Raw genomic sequence first — 26,023 nt, 5'->3', positions numbered from 1 at the left:
GAGGCAAGCAGTGCTTGACTGAGGCAGACACATGCAGCGGGGGGTATCTGACTGTTCTCCCGTAACAGGCGACAGAGCACACAGGAGCCGGGTTGGGTGCAGGCAGCCACCACATACCCCATGCCCAGACAAACAAGATATTTGACCACCCAAGCCATCTCTGCTTCCTGCACCCCGGTCCCAGCCGAGGTACCCTCATCCAAGAAAGGAAAATCGCCATCGCAATTCCAAGATTCCTCAAGAATGCTACATGTCTTTCCAGGGAGTTTGTACGCAGTACATGGTTTGAGCGAGGGCTACCTTAGCGTGCTCCGAGACAAACTAAATACAGATGGTGATTATCTTTCAGAGAAATGTTATAACCGCATGACTGAGGGGATGATCTTGACCCCGAACCCGGTTTAGCCATCGTCGTCTCAGTGGTTTTCTTAGCCATCTTACTCATTGCACCAGCAAATTGAAGAATAACAAATTATTTGTCAGTAGAAAACTTATGAGAACAAGTATAACCTTCAGCACACAACGTCTAGGGCGTAAGCACGCTCTACCACTATGGTGCAGTTTAGTTTGTGCAACGTAAAACAGTTGTCACGTCCTGACCTTAGTTCCTTTTTTATGTCTCTATTTTGGTTTGGTCAGGGCGTGAGTTGGGGTGGGCATTCTATGTTTTTCATTCTATATTTTGTTCTACGTTTTGTATTTCTGTGTTTGGCCTGGTATGGTTCCCAATCAGAGGCAGCTGTCAATCGTTGTCTCTGATTGAGAACCATACTTAGGTAGCCTGTTCCCACCTGTGTTGGTGGGTAGTTGTTTCCTGTTTTGTGTTGTGTCACCTTTCAGGACTGTTTCGATTTTCGTTGTTTCACTTTTGTTATTTTGTATTCAGTGTTCAGTTATAATAAATGTAACATGGACACGTACCATGCTGCATTTTGGTCCGATCCTTCCTATTCCTCATCTGAAGAAGATGACGATCGTTACAACAGTCTTGTTTTACAATTGTTTGTTTTCATAACGTGAATCATTCCTGTTCACACTGAGGTGAAGACCGGAATAATTGAAGGAATGAATCCGAACCTCATGCTTATCACCTATGGAAAGGGGGGCTTCCAGCGAAGCACAGATTTCATTGGCCTTGTCAGGCATGATAGTGGATCCTTCAACCAAAGTCATGAGAGTGCAACTCCCCATAGTATGTTGCACCTCCTTTGCCTCCTTCAGAGAACGGTAGTTATAGTCATAACGTTACGTTCTCTTTCTCTTTCTCTCATATGCACTCATCTCTCTCCTCCTTTCTCTCCTCAAGGCTCTTTCAACCCACAGTTTTTCTTGCTAAGAATACACTGATCTCTGTGTGTGTGTGCGAGTGTGTACCGTGGGAAGTGTTAAGTGCTTAAAGAGAAAACAGCAACTCCTTTTTATCCTGCATCCGTCATCACCACTGAAAGACCACTTTGATACGGCATCCTCAGATCAACATAAAATACATAAAAGAGTAAAAATAAACAGCATAAAAGACCCATTAACTTCTTAGACTGCAGATGACTTGAGTAGAGCAACCATCAAGGTTGACTCATTTCTATTCTTTAAGATGGTTTTATTTTCAAGATCATTAATGCACATTGTGTGTGATAGTGGTGTCAGTCTTTTGCAGATTTCCCCACATATACAGTATGAATAACATTGTGTTATTCACCTGGCACGAATGTGTTAATATTGTTGTGTATGCACACACACACACACACACACACACACACACACACACACACACACACACACACACACACACACACACACACACACACACACACACACACACACACACACACACACACACACACACACACACACACACACACACTACATTCTGGAATCTTTACTCATCCTTCTGCCAGGCTGCCATTTTGGCAGTGAAAGTGTCAGTGTCTGCATCCTCCCCAATCAATAATGGGTGGAAGGTTAGTGCTGAAAGACTTCAGCTCTCCAATATGACCAACTCAGACCAGAGAGAGGCTGATTATTACAGAGCTGGCGGCAGGGAGGGGAGAGGTAAAAGAAAGAGAGGGGTGGAAAAGTGGTGGAGAAAGGAAAGTCATCTTTAAAATCAGTTCAAGTCAGGCTATTACAAATTCACATTTCTGACATCTAGATAATTTGTGAAATTACCCATTTTACCCAACTTCTACATCATCAAAAAACATAAAAACACAACTTTTGTCCTCAATTTACCCTTACAAATCTGTGTAGGAAATGGAATGTTAATACCAATGCATTCAGAGTGATTGAACACAATAAGCATGATGTGGCTTCAAACAGAAGCTTTGGAGAGCATTTGGGTCTATTGTGTAGGCCTATAATAGTGTACCAACCAATCACGGTGAACTGGGCTCTGCTGCCTTAGTAATGAGCATAAGCATAATGACTTGTGTGTGTGTGTGTGTGAGGTTGTGGCTTCTCATACTGTAGGCCTACAAATGTAATGTCATTGTAGTGACATAAGAATAGGCAATGATCATTAGGCCTACCCTCCAACCACAGCCTGAGTGAGATTTGGTTGGGGGGGGGCCTCGTGGGCAAAACATTTTAATGGCCCCCTCTTGACTGTGGAGAGAGAAATGTACATTTTTAAGTTAATTTACTGCAATTCTACACATTTTGCCATGGGGCAGAGAGAACATTTAGCAATGTTATAACAAATGTCATGCAATTCTACAAATTTTGTCATGTGCAGGGAGAAATGTTTTTAAGTTTTACAGCTAATTTCCTACAATTCTACACATTTTCCATGGCTTATGCCATCAGTGGAAACTCCTCAGAGGAGGAAGGGGAGGACCATCCTCCTCAGAAATGTATATATTTTTTATAAAACTATACTAAATATATCCACCTCACCAAATAATTGATTGAAACACACTGTTTTGCAATGAAGGTCTACATTAGCCTCAACAGAGCTCTGTAGGGTAGCACCATGGAGTAGCCGGAGGACAGCTAGTTTCCATCCTCCTCTGGGTACATTGACTTCAATCCAAAACCTTGGAGGCTCGTGGTTCTCACCCGCTTCCGTAGACTTACACAGTTATTATGACATCATCTGGAGGACATCCTCCAACCTATCAGAGCTTTGCAGCATGAACATATTGTCCACCCAATCAAAGGAATCCGAGAATGGACCTAGTAATGAAGGCATGAGCTACAGCTAGCTAGCACTGCAGTGCATAAAATGTGGTGAGTAGTTGACTCAAAGAGAGAGACAGACAATAGTTGAATAGCTTTTAACAAATAAATTTCTTAAAAAATGAAGGAAAAGCAAGAGAGAGAGAGAGCTAGCTATATTTCATATTTTTCTTCACTTTCCCTTTCACTTAATTAGCTAGCAAATGCAGCTAGCTAGTTTAGCCTACTCAAACAACCAGCTCAAACAGAGAGGGATGCTATGTCACCTAGCTGGCTTTGGCTATCCAACACTGGAACTCTTCCAAGCCAAGGTAAGGCTTTTGGTTTTATTAATTTATTAGCACCCGGGCCCGCCAGTGTAACTGCTAAACTTCTTGCTAACTGTACACTGTACTGTATGATTGTAGTGGGCTTACTAACATGTTAGTTCTAGTAGCTATTTTGTTGACTTGACGTTAGCTAATTGGGTAACAACAATGTAGGCTGTGTGTAGCAGTTAGCGGTTATGACATGAAGGTTTGGCTTGGAAAGGTTTTTTCGCCTGGTCGCAGACAGCTGATGTGTTGTGCACTGAAGTCCACAAGCGAAGGGAAAAGGTGAGAGGAGGAGAGTGCGTAGATGTGATAAGAAATTGTGCAAGGCGTATTGAATGTGTCAATGTCTGTCACCTTGATAACAAAAATGTATCTCGACCTGTGCACCTACTTTGTAAATTTTCATTCATGATGTGTATAAGGAAAATGTGAGTATCATGTAGTAAGTTGCCTACGGGTGAATGGAATATGAATGACAGTCATCCAATATGCTGTAATAGAAGTAAAGCCATGCTAATAAATAAATACATTGTCCTCCCTCATTTTAAACGGCACCGACCGCCACTGTATACCATGTTAATACGATATCTGAGTGAGAATGACAAACAAAAGCAATGGGGGCCCCCTGGAGGTCAGGGCCCCTGCATCCATAGTTGCATTTGCATATTGGCATACAGTTGAGCAGAGGTGTTTTCAGGATTTCTACACATGGGGGAACATTTTTTGCAGGAAATTTGCCTTTTATTAATTTTAAAATTTTATTTTCACCCCAATTTCGTGATATCCAATTGGTAGTAACAGTCTTGTCCATTCACTGCAACTCCACTACGGACTAAGGAAAGGGGAAGGTCAAGAGCCATGCGTCCCACGAAACACGACCCTGCCAAACCACACTGCTTCTTGACACACTGCTCGCTTAACCCGGAAGCCAGCCGCACAAATGTGTCTTAGGAAACACTGATCAGTTGGTGACCATAGTCAGCTTGTAGGCGCCCAGCCTGCCACAAGGAGTCGCTAGAGTGCGATGGGACAAGGAAATCCCACCCGGCCAAACACTCCCCTAACCCGGACGACGCTGGGCCAATTGTGCACCGCCTCATGGGTCTCCCTATCACGGCTGGCTGTGACACAGCCTGGGTTTGAACCCAGTTCTGTAGTGACACCTAAAGCACTGTGATGCAGTGTCTTAAACTGCTGCGCCACACGGGAGGCCTAAAATGTGCCTTTTATAAACAAATTTCATGCAATTTTTTGTAATTTACATGTTAGAAGATATTAACAGAATATTTATTTAATACCACACAAATGACCGAAATTAGTGGTTACTCTGACAAACTGAGAGCAAAAAAACAACCTGGTCTTTAATGCAAACAATAGGCCAGGCTATGAAGAGAGACACAGATTGTACACTATTAGGAGGAATATACACTGAGTATACAAAACATTAAGAACACGTTCTCCCTTTTGCCCTCAACAGCTTCAATTTGTCGGGGCACGGACTCTACAAGGTGTTGAAAGCGTTGCACAGGGATGCTGGCCCATGTTGACTCCAATGCTTCCCACAGCTGTGTAAAGTTGGCTGGATGTTCTTTGGGTGGTGTACCATTCTTGATACACACGCAAAACTGTTGAGTGTGAAAAGCCCAACAGTGTTGCAGTTCTTGACAGAAAATGGTGCATCTGGCACACATACACACCCATGTCTCAATTGTCTCAAGGCTTAAAAATTCTACTTTAACCTGTCTCCTCCCCTTCATCTACACTGATTTAAGTGGATTTAACAAGTGACATCAATAAGGGATCATAGCTTTCACCTGGATTCACCTGGTCAGTCTATGTCATGGACAGAGCAGGTGTTCCAAATGTTTTGTACACTCAGTGTATACTGTATACTGAACAAACATATAAACGCACATGCAACAATTTCAACGATATTACTGAGTTACAGTGCATATAAGGAAATCAGTTAATTGAAATAAATGCCTTCTGTCTGTAATAAAGCCCTTTTGTGGGCAAAAAATCATTCTGATTGGCTTGGCCTGGTTCCCACATGGGTGGGCCTATGCCCCCCCATGGCTGCACAACTGCCCAGTCATTAGGACCTATTTTATTTCAACTGACTGATTTCCTTATATGAACGCTAACTCAGTAAAATCTTAGAAATTGTTGCATGTTGCGTTTATATTTTTCTTCAGTAATATTTAGGCTACAATTTGAGAGTGTGTGATAAAGGGGTTGGAGATATGTTCATTTCGACATTACAAAGAATAAAAAAATACAAACATGGCAACACTGCCATCTTGCACTGAGCCTTGCTGTTGGAAAACAACATAAATGTACGACTTTCGGCTGTCCCAGATGCACCTCCCCCAACTTCATTCCTCGACTTTCGTCTGCAGTCGGTTGCTTCAGCCTTACCACTCAAACAAGCCCATTGATTCTGTTCATTTGACTGTCACGGGTCGCCAGTAAAAAGTGGCATTAATTGCGCGCCTAATGCTATTGGGTAGATTACCGGTTGCAGCTTTTCAGCCATTGGTGCAAGTACCATTTCTCTCAGTTGGATTGGCTGAGACTGCTATCAATCTCTCTGACTACCCCCCCGGTTAACGCCCATTGCCCCAGTCGCAATAACGCATGGACACGAGCTTCCGAACACCAGGGGCGGTGTCAAGCAAACTATGCCATGTGTTCTACAAGAACAGCGTCCTTATTGGTCTACAGTACGGGGCTCTCGGCCCATCGCCAAGGGATACGCTTCAGATTGGTTGAATCGGCTACCCCCCCCAGATACCATTGCGCGTGCACTTTTCTCCGATTCTCTACAGTGGTTTATTGGCGTAACCCCGTCTCTACGCGCATCTGCCCATAGAACCAAGCCTCACCATTTACGCAAATAGCGTTACAAAGGTTCGTAGTGAATAAGACAGCGAGCCCAAAACCGATTGGGAAGGAATAAAAGATAATGCCAGAATCGTCGGGTCTGACTGGAACTGTCCTTTCCAGAGGAACGAAGTGCACAAGACTAGATAGCCAACTGGAATAACCGGATTTGGACGTCGCCGTGTGTGGAGTTGGGACGAGTTTGCAGGGCCGTGGAAATCGTTAATGTAAAAATTGGGCAACTGGCAGATTTTTCCGTTTGAATAGTCGGTAGGGTAGATGAGCGAGGGAGCCGGCATGGCGGACGGATCGTTGAGTCTCCATCGGAATATGAAGAGGATCTGCATGGTCCTGGATCTATAGGAATATACAGCAACCATTCCCCATTAACGCATTATCTGATTGTTTCTTCACTTGTGTAATTTTGTGCTCAACTGTGACCAAATTAAGGAAATCAAACCAGCAGTGGGTTCATTTGGGGGCCACAGGGCCAGATTCATGACTATTTAGTCGAAGACGCGTCTCCAAGGCCTATTATCAACTGAAGGAAAACGAGGAACCAAAGGAAGAAAGGATGCTTTGAACGACTATTGGGGGACGAGAAAGGGTAGATTGATAGGTCAAAATAACGACTGTGAAGGCTCGTGGAGAGGAGTTGATAAAAAAAATCATATTGTAAATAATCTAACATTCAGATAAAGGAACTGTCATTCTTTGAATGCAAAGGTTTAGAAAGAAATCTACCAAGCCACCAAAGTTACAGTCACGTAGCATACAGTATTTGATTCGAGGATTGGATCATGTCGGGGCGGCCCAGAACCACCTCCTTCGCGGAGAGCTGCAAACCAGTGCCGCAGCCCTCGGCTTTTGGCTCTATGAAAGTCAGCAGTAAGTCTACACTTTTTTATAATCAAACTAAGTTGCCTCAATTACCTGCCCTGCGAATGAAACCAATTAAACTAGTTTTGTCCTTGTTAAGCATGTTGACTCGACGCCAGGTCTGATAGCACAGGCAGGCTTGTCATTCTGTGCCACTGGCTGAGATTCTCAGGCGTAGTGTCACCCTGGCTTCTGCGGGAGGGACCGCTGTGACGTTCGACTCTAGGCTGGTCAGCGGACAGAGGTAGAGGGCCGCGCCGGGGGAGAGAGGGGCAGGGCTGGCAGCCACCCAAACCAGCATCGTGGCGAGTGGCACGATCTGATTTACCTTATATTTTGCAGATTCTTCTAGGTGTCCATTCCATTAGATCACAACATGTATTTCAACCGATTACTGATCTCTAGTCGAATGGAGCGCCTGGTTTAGGGTCATGACTAGGCATCACACTATTATAATATTATTACATGGGGATATTTTGTATATATTACTTATTTGTAATTTTGCTTGCTTTGCGAGTAGTTTTCTCAGATAGTATTCATTTATTACCAGCCAGATGCAGCAACTGACATGATCGGTCTATTACACAACTGTCAATAAGAAGGTGCGCCCATGCAGAATTTGTGGCTGCGGCGGCGAGGGGATGGGGATTTGATCTTTCAGGATAAAGGGTCGGGTTTCTCGTTTGTGTAAACTGGGTTGTCGTGGAATTTGGGGTGCGTTCAGTTGGCATGAACGTTTGCTACATTGCGGAACGTTTGTACTGAATGACACGTTTTCCTTAAACATTTTGAACAGACTTTGAGATACGTTTGTTCTGTTGGGTGGGTGTGCCAGGGTGTGGCTTGAAGCAATGAGTGACGTATTTAAAAGGCAGCGGTGCATTTTGAACACACAACCCCTCCCTGTTTTTCAACTGATCGTTCAGTACAGCAACCTTTCCGTTCAACTGAATGTTCTAAAATGTAAAAACGAGCACCAGCACACAAGCCAGATCGCCTACTCCACTGTCAAGACATCTATGTGCCACAACTAGAAGCACAAGCATTTCACTACACCTGCAATAACATCTGCTAAACACCTGTATGTGACCAATAACATTTGATTTGATTTGACAATATGTCAGACTGAAGTTGCTACAGTATTGCCATCCTCAAGGCGCTCCTGGACCAGGATATATGCTCCTGACAACTTTAATGGTGTTTTAAACTGTTGTGAAAATAAAATAATAACGCCTATGCTTCTGATGCCTCAGCCTATAGTATATAAATAGCCTGTAATTGTATTTAGCCTATTCCTATTACACATAGACAGTGGTGCAACTTTGGTTTTAGAAGTAGGGGTGAACATACATTTTCTTTTGTATGTATATTTTTTAAATCCAGCCGGATAAACACATGCCAAGAGCGTGCAAAGCTGTCATCAAGACAAAGGGTGGCTACTTTGAAAAATCTCAAATAAAAAATATATTTTGATTTGTTTAACACTTTTTTGGTTACTACATGATTCCATATGTGTTATTTCATAGTTTTGATGTCTTCACTATTATTCTACAATGTAGAAAACAGTAAAAAATAAAGAAAAACCCTTGTCCTATCTTTTGACTGGTACTGTATATAAAACAAATAAATATCCAATACAAAAATGTAATAATGGTCAACGTTCAGAATCTAATCCATAAATACAAAAATATTGGTGGTATTTATATTGTCTATATGCAATCATTATAATAAAATAGTACAATAGAACATTTTATGTTTCCTCCCTTAACTTGTAACAAGCTGTGACTTATTATGAGGCAAAATCTATCACAACAGACCTTTCCCCCCCAAAATATACACATTTTATCTTTGTTTGATTGTTTTGTAAAATGTGTAGACATTTTCATTGTGAATTTTGGGAAGGACTCGCTAGGTAATCTATGTTTGTGGTAAACGATTAGAAAGTGTTCTTCACTTTCTATCTCTCCTGACCCACAGTTATGACATAGTCTGTCTTCTCTAGCCAGCCATGTTTTTCGATGGCATTTCAATTGCCAGACTATAATCGCCATGCAATAGCCAGGCTCTCACACAGCCAGACACCAGGCCTCTCTCTCATAATTTGTTTGGGTCTAATTGTTTTGCTGTCCTGGGGCTCTGTGGGGTCTGATTGTGTTCGTGAACAGAACCCAAGGACCAGTCTGCTTAGGGGACACTTATCCAGGTTCGTCTCTCTGTAGGTGATGGCTTTGTTATGGAAAGTTTGGTTTAACAGCACTTTTCTGGATTTTGATAATTAGTGGGTATCAGCCTAATTCTGCTCTGCATGCATTATTTGGTGTTTTACGTTGTACACAGAGGATATTTTTGCAGAATTCTGCATGCAGGGTCACATTTTGTGAATTCTTAGTTGGTGAGCGGACCCCAGACCTCACAACCATAAAGGGCAATGGGTTCTATAACTGATTCAAGTATTTTTAGCCAGATCCTAATTGTGTACATAGATTTTATAATGTCGTATGTTTTTACCCAAACACCATTTTCCATCAATTTGTATAGCAGACCCTCATGCCAAATTGAGTCGATAGCTTTTTTGAAATCTACAAAGCATGAGAAGACTTTGCCTTTGTTTTAGTTTGTTTCTTTGTCAATTAGGGTGTGCAGGTTGAATACATGGTCTTTCGTACGGTAATTTGGTAAAAAGCCAATTTTACATTTGCTCAGTACATTGTTTTCACTGAGGAAATGTACGAGTCTTCTGTCAATGATAATACAGAGGATTTTCCCAAGGTGGCTGTTGACGAATATCCCACGGTAGTTATTGGGGTCAAATTTGTCTCCACTTTTGGGGATTTGGGTGATCAGTCCTTGGTTCCAAATATTGGGGAAGATGCCAGAGCTAAGGATGATGTTAAAGAGTTTAAGTATATCCAATTAGAATTTATGGTCTGTGTATTTTATAATTTAATTTAGGATGACATCAACACCACAGGCCTTTTTGGGTTGGAGGGTTTTGTATTTTGTCCTGTAGTTCATTCAATGTAATTGGAGAATCCAGTGGGTTCTGGTAGTTTTTAATAGTTGATTCTAAGATTTGTATTTGATCATGTATATGTTTTTTTTGCTGTTTGTTCTTTGTTCTTTGTTATAGAAACAAAACAATTGGAGAAGTGGTTTATCCATACATCTTCGTTTTGGAAAGATAACTCTTCTTGTTGTTTGTTTATGTAACAGTATAGCTTCCGTCCCACTCCTCGCCCCAACCTGGGCTCGAACCAGGGATCCTCTGCACACATCAACCACAGTCACTCACGAAGCATCGTTACCCATCGCACCACAAAAGCCGCGGCCCTTGCAGAGCAAGGGGAACCACTACTTCAAGGTCTCAAAGCGAGTGACGTCACCGATTGAAACGCTATTAGCGCGCACCACCGCTAACTAGCTAGCCATTTCACATCGGTTACATTTAGTGTGTTTCAATTTTCCCAGAAGTGGTTTGATTCTATTGATTCTTCAATGACATTGAGCTGATTTCTGACTTGCTGTTCCTTCTTTTTCCATAGTGTATTTCTATATTGATTTAGTGATTCACCATAGTGAATGCTCAGGTTTTCTGGGTCTCTATGTTTTTGGTTGGATAGAAATTGAGAAACCTTTCTTAGGTTTTTGCATTCTTCATCAAACCATCATTGTTGTTAATTTTCTGAGGTTTTCTGCTTGAAATTTTTAGATTTGATAGGGAAGCTGAGAGGTCAAATAAACTGTTTAGGTTTTCTACTGCCAAGTTTCCACCTTCACTATTACAGTGAAACGTTTTGTCCAGGAAGTTGTCTAAAAGGGATTTAATTTGTTGTTGCCTAATTGTTTTTGGTAGATTTCCACACTACTTTCCTTTCATCTATAGCATTTCTTAATATTACTCAGTTCCTTTGGCTTTGATGCCTCATGTTTGAGTATTGCTCTGTTCTAGTAGACTGTGATTTTTCTGTGATCTGATAAGGGTGTCAGTGGGCTGACTGTGAACGCTCTGAGAGAGGTCAGTGATGAAGTAGTCTACAGTACTACTGCCAAGAGATGAGCTATAGGTGTACGACCCTAGGAGTTCCCTTGATGCCTACCATTGACAATGTACATACCCAGCGTGCGACAGAGCATTTCCTTTTGAATTTCTAGCCAAATGTAAAATGTTCCTGTTTTGATTAATTTAATAGATTAGTTAGGTCTGCTCTATACCAAATTAGCATACCCCCTGAGTCCCTTCCCTGTTTCACACCTGGTAGTTTGGTGGGTGGGACTCCAGGTCTCTGTAATCTAGAGGGCAACCAGTGAGTCCGTCTCCTCTATACCATGTTTCTTGTAGGATGACAATGTCTGTATTTTTTTATTTCTTTGGTGAAGTCCAGGTTCCTTCTCTCTCGCTCTCTGTCTCTCGCTCGGACGTACGCACGCACGCGCGCGCACGCACACACACACACACACACACACACACACACACACACACACACACACACACACACACACACACACACACACACACACACACACACACACACACACACACACACACACACACACACACACACACACACACACACTAGTTTTGGGGAGAGGCAGCTGGCCATGAACAATCTTGTTTAGCATTTCAAAGCTCCCACTCTGTCTTTTTTTCTCTATTTCCCTCACTCTCAATGGAGATGGGAACAAAATTAACAAATTGAACATGATGTTAAATTTAAATTGCCGCTTTACGATTGAAAAAAAGATAAGAGCGAGCTGAACAAATTGAAGAACAAACAGAAAGAAACAGAGAGACAGACTGAGCATCAGAGAGAGACAGAGTGAGAGAGAGACAGAGAGAGAGAGAGATGTCAGATATTGGGTCCAAGTTATTACTGTAATGTAATGTGGTAGTTATTACCTTATCTGCACGAACCCTAGTTTCCATAATGAATCAGCAATATACAAATTGGCTTAATTATTTATTTACTAACCAACTAATCACAGAAATACATCACAAACAAACAGTAGATATTGGTTACTAACAATGACAGAAAAGTCTCTAGTGGGCTAAGCCGATATGACAAAAGGACAAAAGGAAAGGGGTGAGGACTGAGAAAGAGCGGGAAATACAACATGGATTCACCTACACACAGTCTATAATTGTGTTCATTGAAATGCTATTACTTTGCACATGAACGGCCGCTCATTCTGAAAGAAATTGGAATGTACATATTTCCACCTGGATGTCGTTGTTGTCACTCTGTTGAAAACACTCAATCATCCAGTAATGTTCATCAGAGTCTCTGGTTAACTTTCCCAGAAGTCACAATATCTTTCGTGGTTGTAGGTGGTTAGAATGAATACTTCAGAGTACCATTCGGAAATGTTTTCATAGAATAGATGCTGCGGCGGTTGTCTGTATTCTCGTTCTAGGTTTACGTAATTTCTAGCTGCAGACTAGTAATTTGTGTCATCTAGAATTGTCTCCTTCTGTAGTGACCGATAGTCTCAGAGTTGAACCATTTCCAGCCGTGTAGCAAAACTACAGCTGTATGGTCTAATGGTCTATAGAATTGTAGCCATTCCAACGTGGTGACTCTGTCCTGGCGTTCTCTGACTTCGTAACCATGCGAGATGTCCGGTTTACCGTGGGTCTCTTTGGCATGAAATGTACATTTCGTCACGGGTGGTTTCATACACTTCAGAGAAAAGGCTGGTCCATGATGCCAAATGTGATGTCTGGGCTCACAGGGGTGTGTCCACTGACTAGTTAATCTTTATATGAAAATCCATACTCTCATTTAGAAGGTTCACATCACATTACATATTTTCACAAATAGTTTCATGTTCAATCACATATGTTTCACAATATTTAGATGTGTACCTGACAGCTGGGAAATATACACTTTAAGAGATACAGTTATGTGTGTTTCATGTCCTTCATGAGATCACCAAATGAAACACACTTGTCATAACTCTCCCTTAAGTGGTCATGGACCAATACTACATTCTCAAAAATATAAATATTGTTTAGTTCTCCTATTTTGGGGATTAGGAGTTTTGAACAAAATAAGTACTTTGTTCTGGTAGACTCTCTCAATAGTGCATGGCAGTTTCTACCAGGTATTTATTAGAGGTCGGCCGATTTCAAGCTTTCATAACAATCGGTATTCAGCATTTTTGGATGCCAATTATGGCCGATTACATTGCATTCCATGAGGAAACTGCGTGTTACGCGAGTGCAGCAAGGAGCTAAGGTAAGTTGCTAGCTAGCATTAAACTTATCTTATTAAAAAACAATCAATCTTAACATAATCACTAGTTAACTACACGTGGTTGATGATATTGCTAGGTTAACTAGCTTGTCCTGCGTTGCATATAATCAATGCGGTGCCTGTTAATTTATCTTCAAATCACAGCTTACTTCGCCTAACGGGTGATGATTTAACAAAAGCACAATCGTTGCACGAATGTACCTAACTATAAACATCAATGCCTTTCTTAAAATCAATACACAGAAGTATATATTTTTAAACCTGCATATTTAGTTTAAAAAAAATTCATGTTAGCAGGCAATATTAACTAGGGAAATGGTGTCACTTCTCTTGTGTTCATTGCACGCAGAGTTAGAGTATATGCAACAGTTTGGGCCGCCTGGCTCGTTCCAAACTAATTTGCCAGAACTTTACATAATTATGACATAACATTGAAGGTTGTGCAATGTAACAGCAATATTTCGACTTACGGATGCCACCCGTTCGATAAAATACGGAACGGTAACGTATTTCACTGAAAGAATAAACGTTTTGTTTTAAAAATAAAAAATGATGGGTGCTAGGCATGGGTGTCTGAGCTGTGTGCTAGTTGTTTAAACAGACAGCTCGGTGCATTCAACATGCATTCAACACTACCTCTCACAAGTAGTGATGAAATCATTCTCTCGTCTACTTTGAGCAAGGAGAGATTGACATGCATATTATTAATGTTGGTGTGTAATGAGGAGCAACCAGACACTTGATGTATTTATGAAATTGCCTATTCCAGTTACTAATAAGCCTGCGCCCATTAATAAAATGACTGTTAAAACTGTTAACGGTGCTACACATTAGGGATTCATATTTTCCTGAAAATCTACCAATAATTCGTATTTATCTGGAGATTCCCTGGGAATACCGTAAAAATCAGAAGTGCCATTTAAAGCATTTAAAATCAAGATATAGTCACTATGCCAGGGTTCTCCCAAAAGAAGAATATCGCTGCGCCACGTTGCCGGCTTGGTTGGCCATTATGTAGAGATTTCAAGGCAAGTGAAACTGATATTTAGTAATGATGGAGTAACTTTGATTGCCAATGACAGTGTTGTGAATTGCGAAACAGGCCGTTCATAAATTATGAGCGTTATCATGTTAATTCAGTGCATTTCAGCAGTAGGCCTAGGCTATCTCGACACAGAGCGTGCTCATTACTCGCTGAGCGCACCCCGAGTAGGCTATAGCATTGTCGAATCAGACCAACTCTGTAACGGCAGTCAAACAAAAGTAAAATGACCAAAGTTGCTAAGTTTCAAATCAAATCAAATGTTATTTGTCACATACACATGGTTAGCAGATGTTAATGCGAGTGTAGCGAAATGCTTGTGCTTCTAGTTCCGACCATGCAGTAATATCTAACAAGTAATCTAACAATTTCACAACAACTACCTTTTACACACAAGTGTAAAGGAATGAATAAGAATATGTACATATAAATATATGGATGAGCAATGGCCGAACGGCATAGGCAAGATGCAGTAGATGGTATAGAGTACAGAATATACATATGAGATGAGTAATGTAGGGTATGTAAACATTATATAAAGTGGCATTGTTTAAAGTGACTAGTGATACATTTATTACATCCAATTTTGAATTATTAAAGTGGCTAGAGATTTGAGTCAGTATGTTGGCAGAAGCCACTCAATGTTAGTGGTAGTTGTTTAACAGTCTGATGGCCTTGAGATAGAAGCTGTTTTTCAGTCTCTCAGTCCCAGCTTTGATGCACCTGTACTGACCATGCTTTTTGGATGATAGCGGGGTGAACAGGCAGTGGCTCGGGTGGTTGTTGTTCTTGATGATCTTTTTGGCCTTCCTGTGACATCTGGTGGTGTAGGTGTCCTGGAGGGCAAGTAGTTTGCCCCCGGTGATGCGTTTTGCAGACTTCACTACCCTCTGGAGAGCCTTACGGTTGTGGGCGGAGCAGTTGCCGTACCAGGTGGTGATACAGCCCGACAGGATGCTCTCGATTGTGCATCTGTAAAAGTTTGTGAGTGTTTTTGGTGACAAGCCAAATTTCTTGAGCCTCCTGAGGTTGAAGAGGCGCTGTTGCGCCTTCTTCACCACACTGTGTGGGTGGAGCATTTCAGTTTGTCCGTGATGTGTACGCCAAGGAACTTAAAACGTTCCACCTTGTGGATAGGGGCGTGCTCCCTCTGCTGTTTCCTGAAGTCCACGATCATCTCCTTTGTTTTGTTGACGTTGAGTGTGAGGTTATTTTCCTGACACCACACTCCGAGGGCCCTCACCTCCTCCCTGTAGACCGTCTCGTCATTGTTAGTAATCAAACCTACCACTGTAGTGTCGTCTGCAAACCTGATGATTGAGTTGGAGGCGTGCATGGCCACACAGTCATGGGTGAACAGGGAGTACAGGAGAGGGCTGAGAACACACCCTTGTGGGGCCCCAGTGTTGAGGATCAGCGGGGTGGAGATGTTGTTTCCTACCCTCACCACCTGGGGGCGTCCCGTCAGGAAGTCCAGGACCCAGTTGCACAGGGCGGGGTCGAGACCCAGGGTCTCGAGCTTAATGACGAGTTTGGAGGGTACTATTGTGTTAAATGCTGAGCTGTAGTCAGTGAACAGCATTCTTACATAGGTATTCCTCTTGTCCAGATGGGTTAGGGCAGTGTGCAGTGTGATTGCGATTGCGTCGTCTGTGGAACTATTGGGGCGGTAAGCAAATTGTAGTGGGTCTAGGGTGTCAGGTAGGGTGGAGGTGATATGATCCTTGACTAGTCTCTCAAAGCACTTCATGATGACGGAAGTGAGTGCTACGGGGCTCAGTTACATTAGCTTTCTTGGGTACAGGAACAATGGTGGCCCTCTTGAAGCATGTGGGAACAGCAGACTGGGATAGGGATTGATTGAATATGTCCGTAAACACACCAGCCAGCTGGTCTGCGCATGCTCTGAGGACGCGGCTAGGGATGCCGTATGGGCCGGCAGCCTTGCAAGGGTTAACACGTTTAAATGTTTTACTCACGTTGGCTGCGGTGAAGGAGAGCCCGCAGGTTTTGGTAGCTGGCCGTGTCGGTAGCACTGTATTGTCCTCAAAGCGAGCAAAGAAGTTGTTTAGTTTGTTTGGGAGCAAGAAATCGGGGTCTGTGACGGGGCTGGTTTTCTTTTTGTAGTCTGTGATTGACTGTAGACCCTGCCACATACCTCTCTTGTCTGAGCCGTTGAATTGCAACTATACTTTGTCTCTATACTGACGCTTAGCTTGTTTGATTGCCTTGCGGAGGGATTAGCTACACTTTTGTATTCGGTCATGTTTCCGGTCGCCTTGCCATGATCAAAAGCAGTGGTTCGCGCTAGATAACCTCCAACGAATGACAGAATATCTGCTATTTGACAAAATTTAGTTGACGATTATACAGATAGCAGATCAGCTCATGAATAGCGGGGAGATGAAGATAAATTGTTTAAATATCAAGAAATCTCAACGCGGACCAACTCTGTTACATTTTTCCCGTATCTACTCTCATACCGTTTGTTGATCACACATTCTTTACCGAAGCTCTCATATGGGCAGCAATACGAGACAGTGCCAAAACAGGGGAAATGTTATAGCGGTATTTTGACGCATTGTCGAGACATGCTTTAAATATGCAACCTATGGATTAACAGTCAATTACCATGAGACCGGCAGCCTTTTGCATGACAATAACCTGCTGACAAAATTTCATGACTGCCACAGCCCTAGTTGAAACGACTAGCACACAGCTAGAGGTCTCTTCACAGTCCCCAAGTCCAGAATAGACTATGGGAAACGCATGATACTACATAGAGCTATGACTACATAGAACTCTATTCCATATCAAGTAACTCATGCAAGCTGATTTAAAAAGCAGATAAAACTACACCTTATGGACTGTGAAGAGACAGAGACACACAGGCACACATATGCATACACACACACATGCTACCACACACACACTCTACACACACGTACATTGTAATATTATTATATTGCTGTATTGTAGATATGTTGTGGTAGAGTAGTGTGTAATAATGTGTTGTATTGTAGATATGTTGTGGTAGAGTAGTGTGTAATAATGTGTTGTGTGATGTACTGTTGTATTTTGAATTGATTGGATCCCAGGAAGAGTAGCCTTGGCAGCAGCTAATGGGGATCCCTAATAAAATACAAATACAATAGAGCATGCTGGGAAATATTATAATGATGGACATGGTTTTTGAGAGTGTGTGATGGATTGTACCTTTTTATATTCAAAATTTTGGGAACAAAAATGTTGTCTGGCGAACACCTAACTCTCGAAGTCCACCTGACAGAGTCTGGAATGGCTCTCTGATGTTGTCTGCAAACTGTGTCTAATGAAGGGGGCTGTGCTTTTAATGGTTGGCTCTCCTCTGTGTCTTCCTCACTCTAACACCCACATGTACAGCTACACACAACCCCCAAGGGCCACCCACTTCCATTACAACTTCTGGATTTTTAAAGAAAGGTCTCAACCCTCAACAAAAAAAACATTCCCCTCGCACAATTTCTGAGGTACCGTACTGTACCATGTGAGATTATATGTGTACCTTTGAAGGTACATTATGTGTATTTTGATATTTTTGTACTCCCGGGAGCAATACTGTACCCTAAGCGTACCCTTTTTTCTGAGAGTGTAGACGATGACTTTGATTGACAAGGTGTTGTAATATCCAGATGTCAGGTATCTCTGCCTCAGGCCACACCCATTGGACAGTACTGCTCCAGGGGTCCTCGATTGGCCCTCAACTCTAAGAGACAGAGGGAAGGGGGAGAGAGAGAAGGAGGGGGGAGAGAGAGAAGAAGGGGGGAGAGAGAGAAGGAGGGGGGAGAGAGAGGGCGGGGAGAGATATAGAAGGGGGAGAGAGAAGGAGGGGGTAGAGAGGGAGGGGGGAGAGAGAGGGAGGGGGGAGAGAGAGAGGGAGGGGGAGAGAGAGGGAGGGGAGAGAGAGAGAGGGGGAGAGAGAGGGGGGAGAGGGAAGGAGAGAGAGGGAGGGGGAGAGAGAGGGAGGGGAGAGAGAGAGGGAGGGGAGAGAGGGAGGGGGATAGATGTCTCGCTGTACATTCCAAAAACTACCCTGCTCCCCAACTTCAGCCATACACTGTAGACTCTTGACCCGCTCACCCACGTGTGTGTCTGTGAATGTGACTGTGTCTGTGACTTCATTTGTGTATGCATGTACAGTCATGGCCAAAAGTTTTGAGAATGACACAAATATACATTTTCACAAAGTTTGCTGCTTCAGTGTCTTTAGATATTTTTGTCAGATGTTACTATGGAATACTGAAGTATAATTACAAGCATTTCATAAGTGTCAAAGGCTTTTATTGACAATTACATGAAGTTGATGCAAAGAGTCAATATTTGCAGTGTTGACCCTTCTTTTTCAAGACCTCTGCAATCCACCCTTGTCACGACTTCCGCCGAAGTCGGTCCCTCTCCTTGTTCGGGCGGCATTCGGCGGTCGACGTCACCGGCCTTCTAGCCATCACTGATCCACTTTTCATTTTCCATTTGTTTTGACTTTGTTTTCTACACACCTGGTTTCAATTTCTCCCATTACATGTTCATTATTTAACCCTCTGGTTCCCCCATGTTTGTGTGCGTGTTTGTTTTATTGTAAGGCTGTATTTGACGGCTGGTATTATTGTTGCCGGGTTTTGTTGTTACGCCCGTTTATTTCGTGGTACCGGTATTTTTCCAACACCATAGTATTTTGTTTGTACTGGTGTTTTCTTGAATTAAATACCTTGTCCACGCATCTCAGCTGTCCTGCGCCTGACTCCTTTCTCCAGTTACCCACTGTTACGATTGTCGTCGGGAGAAGGAGAGGAGGACCAAAGTGCAGCGTGGGACGTATCCATAATACTTTTAATAAAGATGAACACGCGAACAAAAACAACAAAACAACCAACGAACAGTTCTGAAAGGTGCAACAAACACTAAACAGAAAATAACTACCCACAAACATAGGTGGGAACAGGCTACCTAAGTATGGTTCTCAATCAGAGACAACAATAAACAGCTGCCTCTGATTGAGAACCACACACGGCCAAACACAAAGAAATAGACAACATAGAACACCAGACATAGAATGCCCACCCCAACTCACGCCCTGACCAACCCAAAATAGAGACATAAAAAGGATCTCTAAGGTCAGGGCGTGACACCCACAACCTTGACATCCCTGGCATGCTGTCAATTAATTTCTGGGCCACATCCTGACTGCTGGCAGCCCTTTCTTGCATAATCAATGCTTGGAGTTTGTCAGAATTTGTAGGTTTTTGTTTGTCCACCCACCTCTTGAGGATTGACCACAAGTTCTCAATGGGATTAAGGTCTGGGGAGTTTCCTGGCCATGGACCCAACATATCGATGTTTTGTTCTCAGAGCCACTTAGTTATCACTTTTACTTTATGTCAAGGTGCTCCATCATGCTGGAAAAAGGCATTGTTCGTCACCAAACTGTTCCTGGATGGTTGGGAGAAGTTGCTCTCGGAAGATGCGTTGGTACCATTCTTTATTCATGGCTGTGTTCTTAGGCAAAAATGTGAGCGAGCCCACTCTCTTGGCTGCGAAGCAACCCCACACATGAATGGTCTCAGGATGCTTTCCTGTTGGCATGACACAGGACTGATGGTAGCGCTCACCTTGTCTTCTCCGGACAAGCTTTTTTCCGGATGCCCAAAACAATCGGAAAGGGTATTCATCAGAGAAAATTACTTTACCCCAGTCCTCAGCAGTCCAATCCCTGTACCCTTTGCAGAATATCAGTCTGTCCCTGATGTTTTTCCTGGAGAGAAGTGGCTTCTTTGCTGCCCTTCTTGACACCAGGCCATCCTCCAAACGTCTTTGTCTCACTGTGCATGCAGATGCACTCACACCTGCTTGCTGCCATTCCTGAGCACGGTCTGTACTGGTGGTGCCACGATCCCGCAGCTGAATCAACTTTAGGAGATGGTCCTGACGCTTGCTGGACTTTCTTGGGCGCCCTGAAGCCTTCACAACAATTGAACCGCTCTCCTTGAAGTTCTTGATGATCCGATAAATGGTTGATTTCGGTGCAATCTTACTGGCAGCAATATCCTTGCCTGTGAATTCCTTTTTGTGCAAAGCAATGATGACGGCACGTGTTTCCTTGCAGGTAACCATGATTGACAGAGGAAGAACAATGATTCCAAGCACCACACTCCTTTTGAAGATTCCAGTCTGTTATTCGAACTCAATCAGCATGACAGAGTGATCCTCGTACTTGTCGTCCTTGTCCTCGTCAACACTCACACTTGTGTTAACGAGATAATCACTGACATGATGTCAGCTGGTCCTTTTGTGGCAGGGCTGAAATGCAGTAGAAATGTTTTTGGGGGATTCAGTTCATTTGCATGGCAAATAAGGACTTTGCAATTAATTGCAATTCAACTGATCACTCTTCATAACATTCTAGAGTATATGAAAATTGCCATCATACAAACTGAGGCAGCAGACTTTGTGAAATTAATATTTGTGTTATTCTCAAACCTTTTTGCCACAACTGTACTGTACCACTTCATTTGAACGTGGATAATTGGGTAATATTTAGTTGAGACGTTGATCATTGAGATTACAGTGATGCAACGATATGACACTTTTGGCCGATACCAATATCCGATATTTTCCTTGCCAAAATAAAAGATACCGTTATTTAATTTTTTTTAGGCCTTTTAAGCATTCTAGCACATGGACGCAGCGGTCTAAGGAAATGGATATCAGTGCAAGAGGCGTCACTACAGTCCCTGCTTTGAATCAAGGCTGTATCACATCCGGCCGTGATTGGGAGTCCCAAAGGACGGTGCACAATTGGCCCAGCGTCGCCAGGGCCGTCATTGTAAAAAATAGTTTGTTCTTAACTGACTTGCCAGTTAAATAAAAGTCACACACACACGCACCACACTGACCAAAAAGTTATTATGTTTGCATTTACATATGTCCCCATTACCAGTAAAACATAATCAAAACCTACTTCTTTCACTTACTTGCTGTACTGTTTCGTTGTTCATTTGTTCAGTCGTTTCATTCTCAACCAGGATTTCTATGGAACACCGTTTGGGTCTTTGCGTGTCAAAAAAGATACACGTCAAATAACACTATTTGACGTGTCAAATAACATGACATAATCAATTTCAGTAGCTATACATAGCTAGCTAACTATATAGCTAGGTGTCATTATCTAAAATAACTGTAAGCCAGTTCTTATTTGATTAATGAGAGAATGATTTATTTAAGCTTGTATTTCTTTCATCACATTCCCAGTGGGTCAGAAGTTTACGTACACTCAATTAGTATTTGGTAGCATAGCCGGTAAATTGTTTAACTTGGGCCTTCCACAAGCTTCCCACAATAAGTTGGGTGAATTTTGGCCCATTCCTCCTGACAGAGCTGGTGTAACTGAGTCAGGTTTGTAGGCCTCCTTGCTCGCACATGCTTTTTTAGTTCTGCCCACAAATTGTCTATAGGATTGAGGTCAGGGCTTTGTGACGGCCATTCCAATACCTTGACGTTGTTGTCCTTAAGCCATTTTGCCACAACTTTGGAAGTATGCTTGGGGTCATTGTCCATTTGGAGACCCATTTGCGACCAAGCTTTAACTTCCTGACTGATGTCTGATGTTGGTTCAATATATCCACATAATTTTTCCTACCTCATGATGCCATCTATTTTGTGAAGTGCACCAGTCCGTCCTGCAGCAAAGCACTCCCACAACATGATGCTGCCACCCCCGTGCTTCACGGTTGTGATGGTGTTCTTCGGCTTGCAAGCCTCCCCATTTTTCCTCCAAACATAACGATGGTCATTATGGCCAAACAGTTCTATTTTTGTTTCATCATACATTTCTCCAAAAAATACAATCTTTGTCCCCATGTGCAGTTGCAAACCATAGTCTGGCTTTTTTATGGCGGTTTTGGATCAGTGGCTTCTTCCTTGCTGAGTGACCTTTCAGGTTATATCGATATAGGACTCGTTTTACTGTGGATATAGATACTTTTGTACCTGTTTCCTCCAGCATCTTCACAAGGGCCTTTGCTGTTGTTCTGGGATTGATTTCCACTTTTCGCACCAAAGTACGTTCATCTCTAGTAGACAGAACGTGTCTCCTTCCTGAGCGGTATGACGGCTGCGTGGTCCCATGGTGTTTATACTTTCATACTATTGTTTGTACAGATGAACGTGGTAGCTTCAGGCATTTGGAAATTGCTCCCAAGGATGAACCAGACTTGTGGAGGTTCACAATTTTTTGCTGAGGTCTTGGCTGATTTCTTTTGATTTCCCATGATGTCAAGCAAATAGGCACTGAGTTTGAAGGTAGCCCTTGAAATACATCCACCTCCAATTGACTAAAATTATTTCAATTAGCCTATCTGAAGCTTCTAAAGCCATGACATAATTTTCTGGAATTTTCCAAGCTGTTTAAAGGCACAGTCAACTTAGTGTATGTAAACTTCTGACCCACAGGAATTGTGATACAGTGAATTATATGTGAAATAATCTGTCTGCAAATTTTTGGGGGAAAAATGACTTGTGTCATGCGCAAAGTAGATGTCCTAACCGACTTGCCCAAAACTATAGTTTGTTAAGAAAAAAATTGTGGAGTGGTTAAAAAAGCAGTTTTAATTACTCCAACCTACGTGTATGTAAACTTCAGACTTCAACTGTAGGTATACACGTCAGCTTTGACATCGGTTTTTCACATTTGGCTTAAACTAGACATCGGCCGATAACGATGTTGGCATTTTTAGCTAATATTGTCCGATTCCGATATGTTCACCGATATATCGTGCGTCCCTAATTACAACCTCTATTCACCCACTCAAAAAGAAAGCCAGTAGTTAGTTGAATTTCCAATATGTTATCACTATGCTTTCAAAAACCTAAAAGCACAACCAAATTCCAATGGAAAAACAAAGTCTGATTTTTGGTTTACTTGTCACCCAAATGTCTATCACTGCGCTTTCAACCATTTAAAAGCACAGCAATGTTAAAATATCTGACATTGTATTCCCATTTGATTTATTTATACAACATATTAATATGCTTCATCTAATAGCAGAACCAAATGACCTGGATTGCAATTGAGATTACAAGTGATCAATCCCGTTTGAGATTCTGCACAGATTATTACAGCAATTGTGAAGATCTGTACAGACCTGCAAAGACCTATGCATGCTATCTTGAACATGCACACTTTATATGATTACATATGTGAAAATGTGTAGTAACAGTAGCCTCCATGTGGTCATGGATGTTACTCATTTGAATTAGTTTGTAAAATAGCCTTAAAGGAAAATTCCACCTAAAAACTATATTTTGGTATTACTTTCATTAGCCCATTGTTGACATAGTCCCAAAAGGTTTTGCTTTCAGCAATCAAGTGTTCAAGATGTGTAACTTTCAACTCACAGAAATCATCCCCGTATCAGTAAAAACAATTGACCAACCGGCTCAATTCGCTATTTTGTAGCTAAATTTGAAATAGTGTTTTTTACATTGAATAAAAGTAGAGACTCAGAGCTTGAACATGGTATATATTTGGGGCGGCAGGTTTCTTAGTGGGTAGAGTGTTGGGCCAGTAACTGAAAGGTTGCTAGATCGAATCCCGAGCTGACAAGTTTAAAATCTGTCGTTCTGCCCCTGAACAAGGCAGTTAACCCACTGTTCCTAGGCCGTCATTGTAAATAAGAATTTGTTCTTAATGTTCTTAACTGACTTGCCTAGTTAAATGAAGATCAAATAAAAAATTAAATATCATAAGCTGCAGTTGAGTATCAATGGGAAAGTAATTCTGCTTTGAAAGTTGATAAAACTTGTAACCCCACTTTTGAGAAAATGGCACTTGAATGTCGTGGTACACCTACTGGAGAGCTCTTCTTTGTCTACAGCATCGTTCACACCCTCTTAAGCCTTAGCCACACCCAGCTCTTTAAGGGTTCGCGTGAGGCCACGTGCTAAACAGAGTGAGTATGGTAATGTACTAAACAACCAAAGATTTCAAGACTAAAGGCTGGTAGCCTGGCGGTCCAAAATAGCATAACTGGTGTATTTCAACACCAATAAACCCATCTGTTTAAAAATGCAAACCAGGCAACTAAAATCAACTTTCTAAACAATGTTTTGATTCATTTCTAGTTTGTTAGCTAGCATACGTTCAAGTAATAACCATATCATATAGCTGACGATGTCTTAACTCATTTGTATTCATAATTACAGGAAAATAAACTCACAACAAGATCATTCTTTTCCAGTTAATGGATAGCATAGCTTACTGTTGTGAGTGTGACGAAATAAAAGCAGAGTATTCTACCGGAGAATTGAACTTTGGTGCAGGTCATGTTGTTCTTCACATTACCGTCTCTGGTAAACACTATATCAAATAGTGTTTATTTGTCACATGCACAGGTGTAAACGGTACAGGGAAATGGTTACTTGCATAGTGGAGTCTTTTGTTTAGATATGTAGCTAGCTAGCTAAATAACAATTAACGTTACTACCCTGCATGAATCTGCAGGTCGCTAAAGCTAACCATCTAACTTAGGTTCAATGTTAGTTAGCTAGCTAGCAAGCTAACATTAGGCAATAACTAGCAATGCAAATGATTCTGAGATACAAATAATATTACTACACAGATCGTACACGTAACGTTAGCTAGCGAGCCAGCCAGCTAACATTAGCAAGCTAGCTTTAACTTGCAATGAAAATGACTGTCTGACAAAATAATAAAATATACAGTATCAGTCAAAAGTTTGGACACCTACTCATTCAAGGGTTTTTCTTTATTTTTACTATTTTCTACATTGTATAATAATAGTGAAGACATCAAAACTATGAAATAACACATATGGAATCATGTAGTAACCAAAAAAGTGTTAAACAAATCAAAATTTATTTTAGATTTTATATTCTTCAAAGTAGCCACCATTTGCCTTGATGACAGCTTTGCACACTCTTGGCAAGTAACATACACATCTCAACATCAACTGTTCAGAGTATACTGTTTGAATCAGGCCTTCATGGTCAAATTGCTGCAAAGACACCACAACTAAAGGACACCAATAATAAGAAGAGACTTGGACATGGCCCAAGCAAAAGCAATGGACATTAGACCGGTGGAAATCTGTCCTTTGGTCTGATGAGTTAAAATTTGAGATTTTTGGTTCCAACTGCCGTGTCTTTGTGAGACAGAGAGTAGGGTAGGTGAACGGATTATCTCTGCATGTGTGGTTCCCACCCTGAAGCATGGAGGAGGAGTTGTGATGGTGTAGGGGTGCTTTGTTATTAAGGCACATGCAAATTCACATGTTACAGAAGGATTTTCTGCCAAAAAATGCATTTTGATGAAAAATAAATGTTTTCTTTCAAATGCCTCTACTGTGAAGCAGTGACGTGCGACATACGCCTAGTTTCCTGAAACGAGTCACATTTAGGGACTCGGTCAACAATGGACTAATGAA

The 26,023-nt window shown here is 42.0% G+C and overlaps 1 protein-coding gene across 2 annotated transcripts in view; it reads left to right on the top strand.

Annotated features, from left to right (window-relative positions):
* Positions 1 to 6,436: 6,436 nt before the first annotated feature.
* LOC139546439 (glycogen synthase kinase-3 beta-like) overlaps positions 6,437 to 26,023 on the top strand; it is a 62,548-nt gene continuing 42,961 nt past the window's right edge. The window contains exon 1 of one of the 2 annotated variants that reach the window (XM_071354814.1): positions 6,437 to 7,259. In XM_071354814.1, coding sequence (XP_071210915.1) covers positions 7,172 to 7,259 — 88 coding nt within the window. In that variant the 5' untranslated portion in view covers positions 6,437 to 7,171. The remainder of the gene's footprint in view (positions 7,260 to 26,023) is intronic. The other variant, XM_071354813.1, reaches the window with a different exon arrangement.

Source organism: Salvelinus alpinus, chromosome 20 (genome assembly GCF_045679555.1).
Source record: "Salvelinus alpinus chromosome 20, SLU_Salpinus.1, whole genome shotgun sequence".
Lineage (NCBI taxonomy): Eukaryota > Metazoa > Chordata > Actinopteri > Salmoniformes > Salmonidae > Salvelinus > Salvelinus alpinus.
Note: the sequence above shows the minus strand (reverse complement) of the source record. Positions and strands in the feature narration are given on the sequence as shown.